Source organism: Boleophthalmus pectinirostris, unplaced genomic scaffold (genome assembly GCF_026225935.1).
Source record: "Boleophthalmus pectinirostris isolate CB_2022bp ecotype Guang Dong unplaced genomic scaffold, ASM2622593v1 HiC_scaffold_1, whole genome shotgun sequence".
Taxonomy (NCBI): Eukaryota; Metazoa; Chordata; class Actinopteri; order Gobiiformes; family Gobiidae; genus Boleophthalmus; species Boleophthalmus pectinirostris.
In genome coordinates, this window is record NW_026570970.1 from 12,648,461 (window position 1) to 12,664,873 (window position 16,413).

The following is a 16,413-nucleotide window of genomic DNA, read 5'->3' on the forward strand; positions in this document are numbered from 1 at the left end:
TTAGCATCATAACTTATTTTATCACACACCGATAAACTATTTGAGTGCACTGACATTAGGCAGTCTAGTAACTTCATGTTAATCTTAGATCCACGTGTTAAGCGCACAGACAGCAGCGTTTTCTGTACTCAAGCTCTGCATATCCGATGTGTTGCCAAACCATAGACTGTATATATGATTAGACAATGTTCCAAATAAATAATCCATCCATATATTAGCCACATAGTTTTATTAGCCGCAGGGCTGAAAGTGTGAGAAAAAAGTAGTGGCTTATAGTCTGGAATTTACAGTAGTCATTTACCTGCATTTGTATTGTAACAGCTAACAAAAATCTATATTTTACTTTACTTTTTTAAAATGCTTGCATAGATGGAAAGCTCGCTTGACTAATTTTCCTGCACAGCTAATAAAAGCGGTGTAAATGTCAGATAATAATGAATCTGAGTTACTTTTTTCTATAGGCAGAACAACAGGAGAATCAATATTAAATATGACATCATAAATACAACTGACGATACATTATAGATGCTATCATGCCTTGCGGTTTCCTAGGGGGCGCCACAAGGTCATTGGGCTTGTCGGTTTGAAAGATGTTTTCACTTACGCACAATAACTCGCAGATAGACAGTCAGGATGATAAAACTCAATTGAAACACTAAAACTAATGACACAGACAAATGTGGAATCATTTTGCTCAAAGCCAAATACTACATCATTCAGACATAATGGCCTGTGTGGAAAAAAAAAAAAAAATGTGCGGTTAAAGTTGCGCTCTCTAATGTACTCAGCTGTAACGTTATTTGTTTATTATTTTAAGGCATTTTTTGGATCTATTTTTTTTTTTTTTTATGTACATATTATAGGTATAAAACATTCTGAGGCTTTTAAAGGCGCACTATGTAACTTTTTGGTTGGGGGTCCGTCACTTGCTTGTTTCTACTGTCATTGCTCTGCCTGGAATGTTCCACATTATGACATTAAACAGCTCTACTTTTCATTTATCGAATTACAGGTGGTTTTACAGCTCAAAAATACCTAGAAAATCAAGCATTCTGACTGAGAGCGGGGTCACCTCGCCACAGATCTGACCTGTAACTTGGTCTGGTTTGGTCTCCATGAAGATAGAAAGGTTTAATTCCATACTGTGAAACTTTTCAGACAAAGCAATCTCCTAGGTGAAAAGCATTTGACCAGAAAAGTTACACAATGCACTTTTAACACCGTGCGAGTTGTGTGGTCCTGTGTGTTTTTTATTTATTTTTATTTATTGATGATTGTATGGTTTTAATTTTACTTTATTTTTTTTACTGGTTTTATTGTTTTAGGACTAGTATGATATCATTTTTAGCAATTATAGCTTTTGTTGTTTTCTTTTTATGATTTTTTTATGATATACAGCACTTTAAGAATGCTTTGTTTGTAAAATGAACTATATAAATATTTTGGGGGATTTTGGTCAGACTTTTATAGCTTGTTTTCATAATGCTTTAGTTCATCCAAGGAAAAATACATAATAGAACAAAATACTTCTTAAAATATCTGAAAAGCAAATCACCACATTCGCTTAAAAGTAAAAACACAAAAGCAATCTGCCAAATTTGGTGTTATCTAATCTATCTGAATGTGCTTTATGTAATGTTATAGCTTTGTTCCACAGTATTTCCAAGAGTATATTTTAACATTAAAAACACCTGGAATGAACGCAAAATAGATACATTTAATACTTAAGTGCAAAGTAATGACATGGAGACCCTTCACCAGAAAAGTTACATAGTGCAACCTTAACACTTGCCAGAAAGCCATATATAAGTAGCATTTATTTTGAAACTAACACATTTAATTCCACAAGCGACATTGACCTGTTGAAATTCCTCTATAGTCTTCCTAACTAGACATCGACCAATATGTATTTTTTCATGTCCAATACCAATACCCATTGTTTAGAATCCAGAGCAAATAATGGCCAATAAACTCTGCTGGTATTTTGGAGGTGATATGTAGGGCAGATTTACACTTTTCCCCCCCAAATTATGTCATTTAAATCAACTAAAACTCACCCATGGCCCTTTTTTCAGCATAAATCCATAAAAGAACTGTAGTCCAAATATCGTCCCGATATTTCAGCCAACTTGTCTAACCCTACTCCTATTATTGCTATATTCTGCTTTGTACATCATTGTAAGTCCTAATTTTAGTTGATTCCTGTCCATTCATGAAATGAAATAAGATAACCTTAACTTTCCACCAAAACAAGGAGCTTCATTCCAGCTGCTATCATACTTATAAATAAATTGTAATCAATTTATTTACCAATTTTAGTACATTTGTCTTGAAAAATTGTGTGTTTTTTAATATATTTAATACTTATTGTGATTTTAGCCAAGCATGATGGATGAATTTAACTAATTGTTTATGGAACAATCCATTCTGCACTGGTGCCCTGTAACACTTTATTTTGTAATTGTGCTTTTATACGTGTTTGTTGTACATAATGTGGATGACGGAAATGTGAAATGTGGGACCTGCCTCTCAAATCTGCAAAACAAATTTACCTACAGGTACGAATAAAGCAACCTAACCTAACCTACTAATACCATCATTATTGCTAGTTGAAACCATGTGAGGAAAAAAACTGCATTTTCACTATTACGAAAATCTCTTAGACCTTGAGAAACCGTTACCTTGACATTTGGTGTGTACAGATTTCTGAGGGAAGCCAAGGCCGCGGAGAGCCCATCGGTGCTGCAGCTAATCCACAGCGCCTGGAGAACACTGGAGGACACGCCCGTTTTCTTACTCTGGCCCTATACAAGAGACCGCAGAGTAAAACATAAGTGGAAGAAAAATAACATGTCCTTACTTGAACTGCTCTGAACTGAACCAGAGCTCATTAGGATTAAAAAAAGAGGGTGAGAGAGAGAGTTACCTTGAAGATGTGCGCTTTGAGGATGTGGTGGCCCAGTTCCATGGTCTGCTGTCGGTTGAGTTTGCCCTCCTGACGAGAAAGCATGAAGGCCATTAGCGCGTGGCCCGTCCTGGAAAACAGAAGAGAGGAGGTTAGATTATATAGGAAGGTATACGAAAAGATGAAAATGTACTAAAGCACCATTGTAGTTGCAAGATACGTGTGCTCATTTATTCATTATTTGCCAGGATCGTTTCAATACAGCAAAAATAGATGGTATAGTACTTAAAATTAAAATACTTATGTTACATCAGAAGTGGGACCAGGTTGTTGTTTTGCAAGTCTCAAGTAGATCTCAAGGCTTTGATCTCAAGTCCAAGTCAAGTCCAAGTCGTGTCTCGAGTCACTGGCCCATAAGTCCAAGTCAAGTTTAAGTCATGTCCAAGTCGTCTTTTTTGAGCTTCAAGTCTTTAGATTTTTGCAATTTATATGACTTTTAAGAGAAATTGTAGTTTTAAAAAAATCATAGTATATTTGAGTATTTATAGAGCAGGGGTCTCCAACCTGTAGCTCTGTGCTGAATTATTATGATTAATCATTACCATTGTAAATGTATAATTTTCATGCCTAACTTTGTGCACTGATAAATGGATAATGATTTATGTTTCTAACTGTTCCTTGTCTAAGGCTTGCCAAGGTTCTTATATATACCCAGTTTCTTTGATATTGCTAAAATAGGAAACTTTCTGGCAATTTCGTTTTGTATAAGTAGCTCACTGGAGGAAAAACTTTGGAGACCCCGTTATAGAGTAAATGAGAGTTGTAGAAATTAATTTAGTTAATTTTCCTTTTTAAATGTCTTGACAAGATCTTAGTGTGAATCATTACGGTCAGAATAGAAAGAATTCAGATTTAAAAGTGCTTCTCAAGTTTTCTTAAGTCACAGACCTCAAGTCCGAGTCAAGTCCTAAGTCACTGAACTTCGAGTCCAAGTCGAGTCCTAAGTCAGTCCATTTTATCAAGTCAAGTCTCAAGTCCTAAGCGTTTCCGTCTACACTGCCCAAGATGCAAAACTCTGGTCAGATCTGCTCACGTCACGTATGCGTTTACGTCACATACATCACCACCTAGAGTCACCACCGAGCCGCCTGGTATGCACACACTATCGAATTCTTTACACTTCTGTGTCACCGTATGCACGCAGATTTCCTCTCGAAAACGCTTGTCTAAATGCGGAATAAAAAGTGAAGACGCGACACCACTTTTGCATCCAATTCGCTCCTATAACTGCTAGCCTCATGAGCTTCATTTGACTGGAGTCGTATCCCTTAGTCCACTTCTTCATGCCTGACGTCAGGTCCAAACACAGCCATGTTATCAGACTAGTTTATTTCAGTGGTGCATGTAAAACAAAGGAGCTCATTGGTCACCTATGTTTGACAAATTCGCTCATTGATTTAGTTTTTCAGTCTCCTGTTGTATTTGTTTTTCACTCTTTTTTCCTGTTAAGCAGCCATATCTGTTTTGATACTGACCATGTGTTTCTCCCGATAATCCAGCTGTCAATCACACCCTTCTGAACTTCATTAAAATCATGAAAACGTTAACAGATTGAGGCAAACTTATTAAAAAATTCATTGATCCATTCTCAAGTGTACCATAATAGGGATTTATAAGTATATATTTAGCATTATGTGACCTATTCTCTGCTTTACTTTCCCTGTCCGTCTCTCCGAGTCTACCCATTATTGATTCCCGTCATGAAACCCGCGCCATATTTCATTCCGCTCTCGTTGTGAATAAACCAAAAACTACACCCAACTTGTAATATTCCACTAGAGTGTGAAACCTCAGGCTCCGAGCTCAGACTTCACTGCCCAACTTTGAAGGTAATGAATGCACAACTTCATTAAAAGGACACGCATGGCTGCCAGTCACTCTGATCTGGTCCGAAATCCTGTCTCGACCCCGACGAAGGTGCTAACAGGGCCGCCCGCACAGAGCTAGCCCAAGAGCTACCACCCCGCGCCACACTGTGAACCTTTGTTTATTTAATGACGCTGGCGAATGAGCAGAATATGAAGCCTGCTCTGATAACAAATACAGAGTGCAGTGGTGAGGCGGGGAGGACAATGTGGAGAATACAAAGCACCCGCTACGTTTTAGTTTAGAGTAGAATGGGATGTTAAAGGACTCGTTTTATTACGCCATTTTCTGATCCATGTTATAATGTTTCCTCATCACAAACAGACCCAGAGTTGTGTTTTGTTTCATTCACACGATGAACACACAAATCCTGCACATTTAGGCTGAGTTCTTCTCTCAAATTGAAAACACTCTGTTCCACCTTAAGATGGCATGTTAGAAATACAGGAAGTGATCCAGTGTGTTTTTAAACTCCAAACACCTTCGCTCAAATCATTTGGATAATTTCAGTCCTGAAACTGCCAATCTCTACTGAGCAAAACATAAAAGTTAACTGTTAACTTGAAAATTTTGAGATTTGGAGACAGACTAATAATAAAGGATTATTCAAACATGTGTGAATGAATTAAAAAAAAAAAAAAAAAAAAACTACTCCAGGTATGTTTTTGGGGAGGCAACAACTTTCAATAACATGGTTTAAAGCTCACAAGAAACAGAAAGAGCAGACCAGAGTTCTTGTAGAGGTGAAAATGCGAGGAACAGCAATATAAAAGCGAAAAAATGCATAGCACACTCAGAAGCTTTTTCAATTTTTAAATAACGTTTTGGCAAAAAAAGCCTTCATCAGATTTTTAAATATTTTTTCTATCTTCTATCTGGCGAAGGCTTTTTTCCCCGAAATGTTATTTAAAAATAAAACAAGCTTTTGGACATCAGCCACCTGAGTGTGCTATGCATTTTTTCACTTTTATTAAAGCTCACAAGAGTCAATTTTGTATAATATGTGACCTTTAACTATTGGAAAGCAAAATACAGGACTGAATATATATGTGTGTCAGTGAGGTCAGTGAGTAGGTAGATTACATTGGCATAGCATGGATGTTTTACGTTACATTATGTTACACCTGCTCAAAAAAAAAATCAAATCAAAATGCTATAAAATTTGTGATGTCACTAGGGGTGTGCAAAAATATCAAAATACCCATATATCATATTGTTTAACGTGATGATACAGTATAGATATTGTGGGCTGCTGTATCGATATCGCCAAGAGTATTTTTTGGTATATTTTACTAGATTATTTTGTCACAGCGCTACAGTTTTGTTGTTTGTTTAGAGGAAGGAAACCCATTTATGCGACACATTTGACATTTTCACAGTTTTGATGATTAAAATGTTTGTGTTTCATATGAACTTTGCACAAGAAGTGGTTTAACAAAGACTTTTAGTATCACAGCCATGATTTAGCCTTTACTTTTTATTGAACCGTATTGAATCGTTTTGAAATATATCGTATATATATCAAATCAAAAGTGCACTGTATCAAGGTATTTATCGTATCGGCAACTTCTTAATGATACTCAGCCCTAGTTGTCGATTTCGATACTAAGGCATAGACTTGATTTCGATACCATGACGATAATAAAAATGAATATATAAACAATAGAACGTGACTTTCAACATAAAATCATAGTAATTTCTTTTATATTATCATGTGTTCTTATATCTGTGTAATGAAGATCATTCTAAAGATAGTCAACAAAGGTTTATTTCTATCCTGTTAATGTGACTTTAGTATCGATACCTGCTCAAATGAGTATCTACTTTGGATACTAATTTTGGTATCGATTTGCATCTGATACTTCTGCACTTGGACTTTCTCATTACTAAATCCACCAAACACACAAACATTATATCAGCGTAAGAAACTCAATTTAATATTTTCTTACTCTCAGCTCCCATTTCCCTTTGTTTTTTTCCCAAATACATTACGACCTCCATCGGTTCAATTAAGTCCCAAAAGTGACACAGCTCCATTTCGGTGCCGTGTGAAGGAAAAGTTTGCGTAAATGATCTCATGAATAGCAATGAGGCGGCTGTAATCAAGACGTAGAGACGAGAGCCGCGCAGGGTCAAAGGCAAATGGAATAAAGCAAGAGGAGTGGAGCAGCTGGAGGTGGTTTGAACACAACACTGCGCATTTGCATAGCTGATTACATTAACGCAGCATGTGTCATTTGTTTGACAATAACGCTGTAATTCAGTGTACTGCCAACATCATTATTACAGTGATGAGCGGCCTTAAAAAACCTTTCACAGAGGACTCACGGCTCACGTCTGATTGTTTATTTTTACGATGGATTTTGGAAACACTATAGAACACCATTATTCATCTATTCTCTTCAACGTTGTCAGTGTAAATTGTTACTATTAGCTGCAATAGCCTGAGAGGACCAAAAAATGAAATGAAAATGAAATGTGGATCAAATGTGAAACAAGTATCTCTGGTTGGAGTCACTTTAGCAGTTAGTTTGCATCTATAATGAGCCATAGAAGTTATTTATTCAATCCACCACAGCTCACATTTGATCATGGTACTAGTTTATTTCAACAATGGATTTTGGAAACACTGTAAAACATCATTATTCATCTATTCTGCTCAGTTTTTTACTGGGGATGTAACAATATCTAAATCTCCCCGTACGATATTTTCACGATATACATCTCACAGTAGGATATTCATTGAGATATTGTGAGGGCTAACAAGGCTTAACTAAAAAAATAAGATTATTATTACTAAAGAAAAGTGCTTATAACAGGTTTTTGTTCATGTAGTCTGCATGGAAATGGAGCAAAGGATCATGGTCTATGTAGTCCCCTGCACCATAACTATTAATTTAAGCGCAGAGCCTTGAAATTCCATATATTGTGATGGTCCACGATATTATTGTGACACCTTTGACGATACAACATCACAATATTTTGATTATTGTTACATCCCTACTCGATACATGGCTCACGATACGATATTATCACAATATGGCGATACATGTAATAATTGATATATTGAAAATGATACTCTGAGATATACTGCTGTTTTTTAGGAACCAAACACATTTTAACAACAATATTTCTTTGTTAAACCAATAATTGTGCAAAGTTCATATGAAATGCAACTATTTTAATTATCAAAACAGTGAATAAGTTGAGTGTATTGCATAAACAAGTTTCCTTACACTAAATAAGCAACAAAATTGTAGCACGGTCACACAAAAATTGCTAAGACATACCAAAAAATACTCTTGCTGGTATATCGATCATACTTTCTACTTTTGCTGGTATATTGATACTATATGGCCAAATTTAGCACCACGATATATTAATACTTTATTTTTCTACACCCCTATGAGCTACAGTAGCCTGAGAGGTCCAAAAATGAAATGAAAATTAAATGAGGACCAAATGTGAAAGAAGTATCTGTTTGGATTATACGATAACATGACGGGCTGTAGTTGGATAAACAAAGTTTCCTAAAATTGACAACACATCATTCTTGCAAACCATCTATGAAAATTTTTACTTTTCACAGTAAATTTGGGGAAAAAAATCTAAAATCTATTAAAAAAAAAAACTCTATTAAAAAAAGATGTGACACAGGCCTAAAATAATTGTTCCAAGCCTTAGAAAAGGTGTGGTAGCTCAGTCAAATCTACATGAAATGCAAAATTGTTATTCACTTCACTGATCTATATTTGTGCCGTTTCGCTCTGTAAATGTTTCAATATGAGTTTGAAAATCTCTGCACTATAGGACATCATTATTCATCTATTCTGTTCAACTTTGTCAGAGTAAAAGTTGTTAGTATCAGCTACAGTACAAAAATGCACACATTCACCCAATTTGAAAACCCCTGACTTACAGCACCTTTAACACCTAAAGAGATACTTGAAAAAAACATATTCAACCAAAACTCACTCACCTCGGATCACAGAGGAAATCTGTGCTCTCCCCGTCCGCCCTCCACACCAGCCACTCCCTGAAGGACGGGTGACAGAACATACGCGTCTTATCCCTCCTCTTGATCAGGAAACAGGACAGGAGCTCCATGCGCTGCTGAAAATCCTCCCAGGGCAACTCTCCTCGGACGTGCCCCGCGTTTATCGCCTGGAACAGCTGCTCGTCCGTCAGCGGGTGCAAAGACGCTAACGCTACATTCAGAATCGGCAGGGAGCGCTCGTAGGCGGAGTTGGTCATGAACTTCATATTGCACTGAAGTTGGTAGAGCTCTGACACGGACACGGGCACCACTTTGTAGCTGGCGCTTTTGATGACCAGGTGGCCCTTTTCGAACAGGTCCAGGGTGAGTTTGAGGTACAGGTAGGAGCCTTGACTTCGTGAGGTGAGGTGGGTGCTTAGCTTGCTCACGGTGAGGGGGTCTGCTTTTCCGTTCAGGCTGATGTTGTTGCTGATGTCCCTGCTGGAGCTGACCCGGTACTGGATGTAAGAGTTGAGGTCACAGCTGATCTCTTTGTTGTCGGAGAATTCGTCCAGGGAGATGTGGGGGAAAGGCAGTAGGCTCGTGATCTCCTGGAAGAGAGAGGAAGACACAGTTAAAATGCGTATGAAAAGTTTTTGACTTGATTTGGTGAGGTAATAACTGTCGTAAAAAAAAAAAAGATAGCTTTACACAAATCACAAAGCAATTTGTGAAGAAAAGTTGAAAAATATGTAGAAAATTCACAGGAACTAGAGAGCTCTAAAACATATTCTACCCAAAAGTAGCACAATTCAGCACAATTTACACATAAGAAACATGTTTTGTGATACTTTAAAGATTAATTCAACAAAATAAAGGTGCTTTCTTATATTTGTATTTGTCAAATAATAGTTTCTCTGCACATTAGAGAAGTTTTGGTCCAGTGTACAAATTGTTAGGTAATAATTGTGGAAAGCTCAAGCGTAAAATCATGATTTTCAACCAGAAATTTACATTTTCAGCTTAAAACAGAAAAGAAAACTTGAGAAATGTGTTTTTTTGTTTGTTTTGTTTGCTGCTGTTGTTGTTTTTTTTTGTTTTTTTGTTTTAATAGCAGGATTCTTCTCTGTTCATTTCTGGGCTGCTCCCTCTCCTCCAAAATCAAAATCTCTAGCAAAATCTTAAATGCAATGACCTTAATAGGTTTTAGTAAATGAGTGGTCTAATCTGTCATAATCTATTTATATTTTTCATTTTTTTCATTTTTTCTCTATATTAAAAAACAAAGAAACACTAAAAATATGTACAATAGACTAGTGCTTCCCAAACTTTTTTTCTGGGGACCCATATTTTAAAAGTCAGAAACCTTTGCAACCCAAATCAATAGACATAAATCACAAAATAATGGTGGATTTGACCATTACTGAACTTGAATGAGAATATTTTATTGTTGACTGAGTGATCATGTCTCTCTGAACAATTAGTATCACTCAAGTTTTAAACAATGAAAAACAGTAATCAGTGTTTCCCACAGAAAATTGGTTAGGCAAGGCGATGCTGCCAAAAAAGTTAAATATGTGGAGATTTCGATCAAATCTACATGCAAACCGTGACAAGGCAAAAAAAAAATCTCTTGTGACCCACCCAGTCTTTGGGAAACAATGCAACGAGAAAGAGATTCTTAATCTGATTGGGATTATCCTGGTTAAATGAAAGGTCAATAAATATTTCTTACATTATTCATTTATGTGAAAGGTTGAAGGTCACTAATTTGGAGGCACAAAAGGAAAAAAGTAGACATATGAAAAAAAAAGAAAAAAAATAGTATGCATTTGGAAATAACTAGAGCTACAATCTATGCATGGATGTACATATTGTTATCCAGGTGTAAGTGTGTACTGAAGAAATGGGATAATTGTAAAGGAAAGGTGGATGTGGGTACATAATGTTTGTATACAGATACATGTAAAAAAAAAAAAATCTAAATAATATTAAATGAGAGGCATTGTTGGAATAGAATACACAGCATACTCAGATTTTTCAAAATGACTCAATCATACATAAATACAGAGAAAGTCAGTTTGCTGTGCTTTCTTCACTCTTTTATTTGAGACAGGTGACATAAAACTATCGAACTCTTTACTCTTTTAAAGATCAACCTCGTACTTTTTACAGTGCATTGTTCAACCCGGTCAAATAAATTATACAGCTCGCAATTAACTGAGCAACAACTCAGTATTGATTAAACTCTAAAAATGCGACAGCGTTTGAAAGCTTGTACCTTTCACAGTTTTGCTGCGGCTACAAAAATCTCATTAAAAGTAGTCTATGTCTGCACTATGCCATGGTTCAGGGATCACTCAATGGTACCTTCAGGTCCAATAGTAAGGCCCAAAAAGACTGAATTTAGTTGGTAGATTTGTGCTGCGTGTAATGGCGTCTGGATGGTGTGATTAAATAATCTTGTCACTTCTGGAGCTGGGCCTGTTAAGATAACACATTTCAAAGTGTGAGATATTGGTGAAGAAAATACAGAGAATAAATGTCTGACACAATAACCCTAAAGCAAAATGATCTGAAAATGTACAGAATTTTATTGTTGTTAACATGAGCTGAAAACAATGGCAGAGTTATACGCTTTAGTTGTTAGTTTGTGTCTATAACGGGTCATAAGCAGGCCCGTCGACAGAAATTTGGGGGCAAGAAAACTCACATGGGCCCCCCTACAATATTAATTAATAGACAGAGGTAGGGGTGTCCTGATATTTAAACTATATCGAGATATTTTTTAAACGTGAAATGGATTCTGACATATCGCTTGTTCACTTGTTCTTCTCTTTGCGCGCTCCCGCTCGCTCGGCACAAGTAGCGAGCTATTCTTTTTCAGCACCTTTAGTTTTTGTAAATGAGCCATGTGGGTTTAAGTCTCGTTTCTGTAACACATAAACAGATGTGCGCAAAACTGCACTAAACATATTATAAACTCAAACGCAAATACAAGGACTGGATTTAAAAAAGTTTTTCCACACGTCTATAACACTCTGGCTCACTAGGACCCCATTTACACTGAAAGGAATCAGAGTATCACCATATCATCTTATCGGAAACGATCTGCGTCCACACCTCGTTTCTGTGTCTGCAAGCCTTACTTATCCACACAGCTTTGAGCATATTTGTTTACGTTTTACAGAAACAAAACTTAAAACCGCATGGCTAATTTGCATAAACTGAGCACTCAAAACAGCTCGTTGTTGCTGTTCAACTTCTGTCGGACTAAAGGACACGACTCAGAGGATCATATGTGCTCTTTCTGTGACAGAGGGGTGTTCTTCTGATGGTGAGTCTGTTCTGTGCTTCTATCGTGTTGGAGATGGTTCATGTTAAACTTTTCAGAGATCATATGTCTGCAGGTCATATGCATAGACTGTATATATGAATGGACATATATTCTAGTCTCTCAGCGTTTTGGCGGTGAATTACTTTGCGGCGTATAGGCCTACATCAGCATATCAGTGTTTTCAGGCATCCACATAGTGCCAGATCCATACTCAGATGAAATTGTGTCTGGAACCATTTTCAGTGGGATTAGTGTGGACAAACAATGCATCCGCAATGAAAACGATTCAAATAGGTACTAGTGTAGACGTGTGGATGGGGCCTAGGAAATGGGGTCCTATGATCAAAATTCCAGACTGTCCCTTTAAACAAATGCCTTGACTAGAATCATTTGGATATTTGGATTTTAGCCCTGGAATTGCCAGTCTCTACTGAACTAAAGGTCAACTCAAAAACGACCGCTTCATGAAATCACAAGGTGGAACAAAGCATTCTGATCTTTAACGACGTAGACAGACTAATAATAAAGGATTACTCAAACATGTGTGAATAAAACAAAACACAACTCCAGGTATGTTTTTGATGAGGTAATGAGTCAATTTTGTGTAATATAAGACCTTTTCAGTGCCTTAATAATGAATCTACAGTACTGCAAACGCTATAATCATACCATCATTACAAACACCACATCATACCACAACACAACCAAAAATTCTAATCCCAGTCCTACCCCACTGTAAATAAGCCTCCGATATCACCTCAGACTGAGCAGTGGGGATGCAGACCTGCTAAGCTATCTGACCCAACCAGACTCCTCTCTCTGCCTCAAATATGTCCTGGAGGGAGAAAAGAAACAGCCAAGTGTGTATTAAGAAGCCAGGGCTGAAGATGTAAGAGGGGATGGGGTGATCAGAACTGTTTGGAGCCGGTGAGGAGTGGTCTGAACGGGGGGCTTGGGTTTCAGTCTGTGTCCTGGGGCGGGTGGAAATCAATGCACCTTAATCCTGAAATCCTGCGCCTGTCTGTGGCTCCAGAAACATGGGCCCGGTAAGATAACACGTCCACCCAGCTCCAGCCAAACGCACAAATAATAATAAGAGGTGAGGTGACAGGTGCGGAGCCAGGGCAGGAGGTGGGGGAGAAAAGGGAGTGTTGAGCGAAGGGAGATATTGGATGTACAAAAGGTGACACTGTGAAAGGAGTAGCTGGATTATATGACAGCATGCAGGGCTGTAATCGGATAAAGAAATTCTAGGTCGCCAAAGACATGTCCTGTGCATTGATTAGTTTACTGAAAAGGACCACAAATTGTAATAAATAAATCTAAAAACTCTTAAAGGCCCAGTACCTGATTCTGACTGTCTTAAAAAGGTCAAGCAAAGAACTACTTAATTTTAAATCGCTTGCAGTAGTCCAAAATTATGATTATGGATTTCGAACATCTGAATTATTTGCAGTCACAGTGATGCTAACAACAACTAGCATGCAAACCACACACTTCCTGATACTCAAACTCTAAAACGCAGACATATTTTGACCTCAAGCGCTGCTTATACAATTAGGACAAGGTATCATTAAGAAGTTGCTGATACAATACATATCTCGATACAGTGAACTTTCGATTTGATTCGATAGATTTCAAATCGATTTGATATGAGGGCTCTGATACTAAAAGCAGAGGTGGGACCAAGTCTTAGTTTTGCAAATCTCAAGTAAGTCTCAAGTCTTTGACCTCAAGCCTGAGTCAAGTCACATTTCAAAGACAAGAAAGTCCAAGTCAAGTCTCGAATCACTGGCCGATAAGTCCAAGTCAAGTCCAAGTCACCATTGAGTCATATCAAGTCTTTAAACCAATGTTTCAAATATAGCTTAGATTTATGCAATGTATATGAATTTTTAAACTAAACTGTACTTAAATAGTCATGGTATATTTATATATCAGTATTTATATAAGAGTTGTAGAAATGCAAATGTTTCCTTTTTAAATGTCTTTTCAAGATCTAGGTGTGAATCATTATAGTCAGAATAGAAAGAATTCAGATTTTAAAGTGCTTAATGACAGTTATTTTCTCATGAAATTTAAGGATCATGTTCTTTGTAGTTCCCTCTGTTTTACTGTATTGTATTGTATATTACTGTAGTACATTTAAGGATACCACATCACAGTACTTCAGTTACATCCAAAGTAACAAACAGAGAAGTTGGACGGACGTGTTCCAGTTTGTTACTGTAAGCACGGCATTTATCAACTGTAAAGCGAAAAGTATTTTCTAAAAACATCTATATTTTTTGGAGAAGCATCAAGTCTCCTCAAGTCACAGGCCTCAAGTCTGAGTCAAGTCCCAAGTCACTGACCTTCAAGTCCAAGTCAAGTCCCAAGTCTTAGTCAATTTATCAAGTCAAGTCCTAAAAATAATTACTCAAGTCTGACTCAAGTCCAAGTCATGACTTGCAAGTCCCCACCTCTGACTAAAAGTCTTTGTGAAACCACGTCTTGTTCAAAGTCAATCATCATCAAAACTGTGAAAATGTCAAATGTGTCGCATAAACGAGTTTCCTTCCTCTGAACAAACAACAAAACTGTAGCTCTGTAACAAAATTATTTAATAAAATATACCAAAAAATACTCTTGGCGATATGTCGATACAGCAGCCCATGATATCGATACTGTATCATCATATTAAATGATACAATATACTGATATTTTGATATTTTTGCACACCCCTATATACAATATATCTGTGCTTCAAGTGAACAGTGGATTTATCTGTAAAATGGCAGAATAAACTCAAATCACTCACAATTCTAAATAACTCACCCGGAGTCTTCTCCTTTCTGCTGTGGTTCGTATAAATCTTTATAATTCCAATAAAATAATGAGTCAGATTTTGAGCCGACTAAGACTCCATTAACTGATTAATTGACTACTAAATGACTAAAGCCATACAGCGCTACTCGGAAAAGACACAAGAAACAGAACAGATTGGTGGTGAAATTAATTTTGAATGAATCTTGTCAAAAAGAAAAATTTTATTACTAGATCAAATTGTGATTCAGAAGTTCAAATATGAGTAAACATGATTAGACAACGGCAGTTTGACGACCACAAGGACAGAGACGAACAATGTAGTAATCAAACTGGTTGGTCGCGATGCATGTCTGTAACAAAAATAACACTCATAACATTATGAACATAACTGGATTATAGTGACCAAAAAAATCATTAACTAATCTAATTCTAGTCGTTATCAAAAACATGTAACCACAACTGAGCCAGTCTAAGTTGCTTTTTGTCTGTTCTTGGGACCACAACAAAAATATTGCAATGTTAATGACAGCTATAATTATTTCGTATCCAATTTAAAACATGGACCCTCCACTGAGTTAAAACAGAACAGATTTCGTTGTTTTGGGTTTTTTTTTTTAACAGAAGATGAGATGTCGAGCTAGAGTGGCTTTTAGGCCGATTGTTTAAAGGAGAATTGTCTTCTTCTACACTACAGGTCATTTACTTTGGAATGATTATAACATAATTTTAAGAGACAGAATGGAAAACAAGATTACCAATACCACAACGCACTCAAAGTCTTATTCTTGTTGGCAAAACAGGAGCACGAGGGCCAATGAGCCACATTCAGCGAGCCGAATACTGAGCAGCTGAGCCTCTGATTAAACACAGTAGCGTGACTTTTTAGTATAAAACAATTTTTTTTATTATGCTCGAAGTTTTAAGATTAAAAATAAATGGGCTGGACTCAAAAACACTCAGGGCATACTAATAGACAGCGGCATGGGTCATTGCGAACAGTGACAGTCTGTGAGCTTCTGAGTTCAGAGATTCAGACTCAAACTGCAAAGCTTGTCAGACACTGCACAGAGGGAGACATCACAAGAGTACAGTGAGGAGAGGAGAGGAAGAGGGGAGGAGAGAGGGAAGAGGGGGGAAGAGTGTGCCTGGAGGGGTGGAGAGGGTGAGGAAAAGTGGAAGAGAGGAGAGGGTGAGGAAAAGTGGAAAATAGGAGAGGGAGAGGAGAGGATGAGAGGAGAGGTGAGGAGAGAGGAGAAGAGGAGGGGAGGAGAGGAGGAAAAGAGGGTGAGGGGAGGGAGTGAAAAGGGCGAGGAGGGGAAGAGGCAGAGAAGAGGAAGAGGGGGAGGAGAGGGAGAGGAAGAAGGTGAGGAGAAGTGAGGGGGAGAAGAGGGAGAGGAGAGGAGAGGAGAAGGGGAGGAGAGTGTGACTAGAGGGGTGGAGAAGGGGAGGATAGGAGAGAGA

General features: G+C 37.4%; 1 protein-coding gene across 1 annotated transcript in view; it reads right to left on the reverse strand.

Annotated features, from left to right (window-relative positions):
- The window catches only part of tanc1b (tetratricopeptide repeat, ankyrin repeat and coiled-coil containing 1b), a 289,556-nt gene that overhangs the window by 37,029 nt on the left and 236,114 nt on the right, over nucleotides 1-16,413 (reverse strand). Inside the window, exons 13-15 of the mRNA XM_055151328.1 lie at nucleotides 8,811-9,418; nucleotides 2,927-3,035; nucleotides 2,682-2,804 (exon numbers count right to left, since the gene is read on the reverse strand). Of these exons, the coding sequence (XP_055007303.1) occupies nucleotides 2,682-2,804; nucleotides 2,927-3,035; nucleotides 8,811-9,418 (840 nt within the window). The remainder of the gene's footprint in view (nucleotides 1-2,681; nucleotides 2,805-2,926; nucleotides 3,036-8,810; nucleotides 9,419-16,413) is intronic.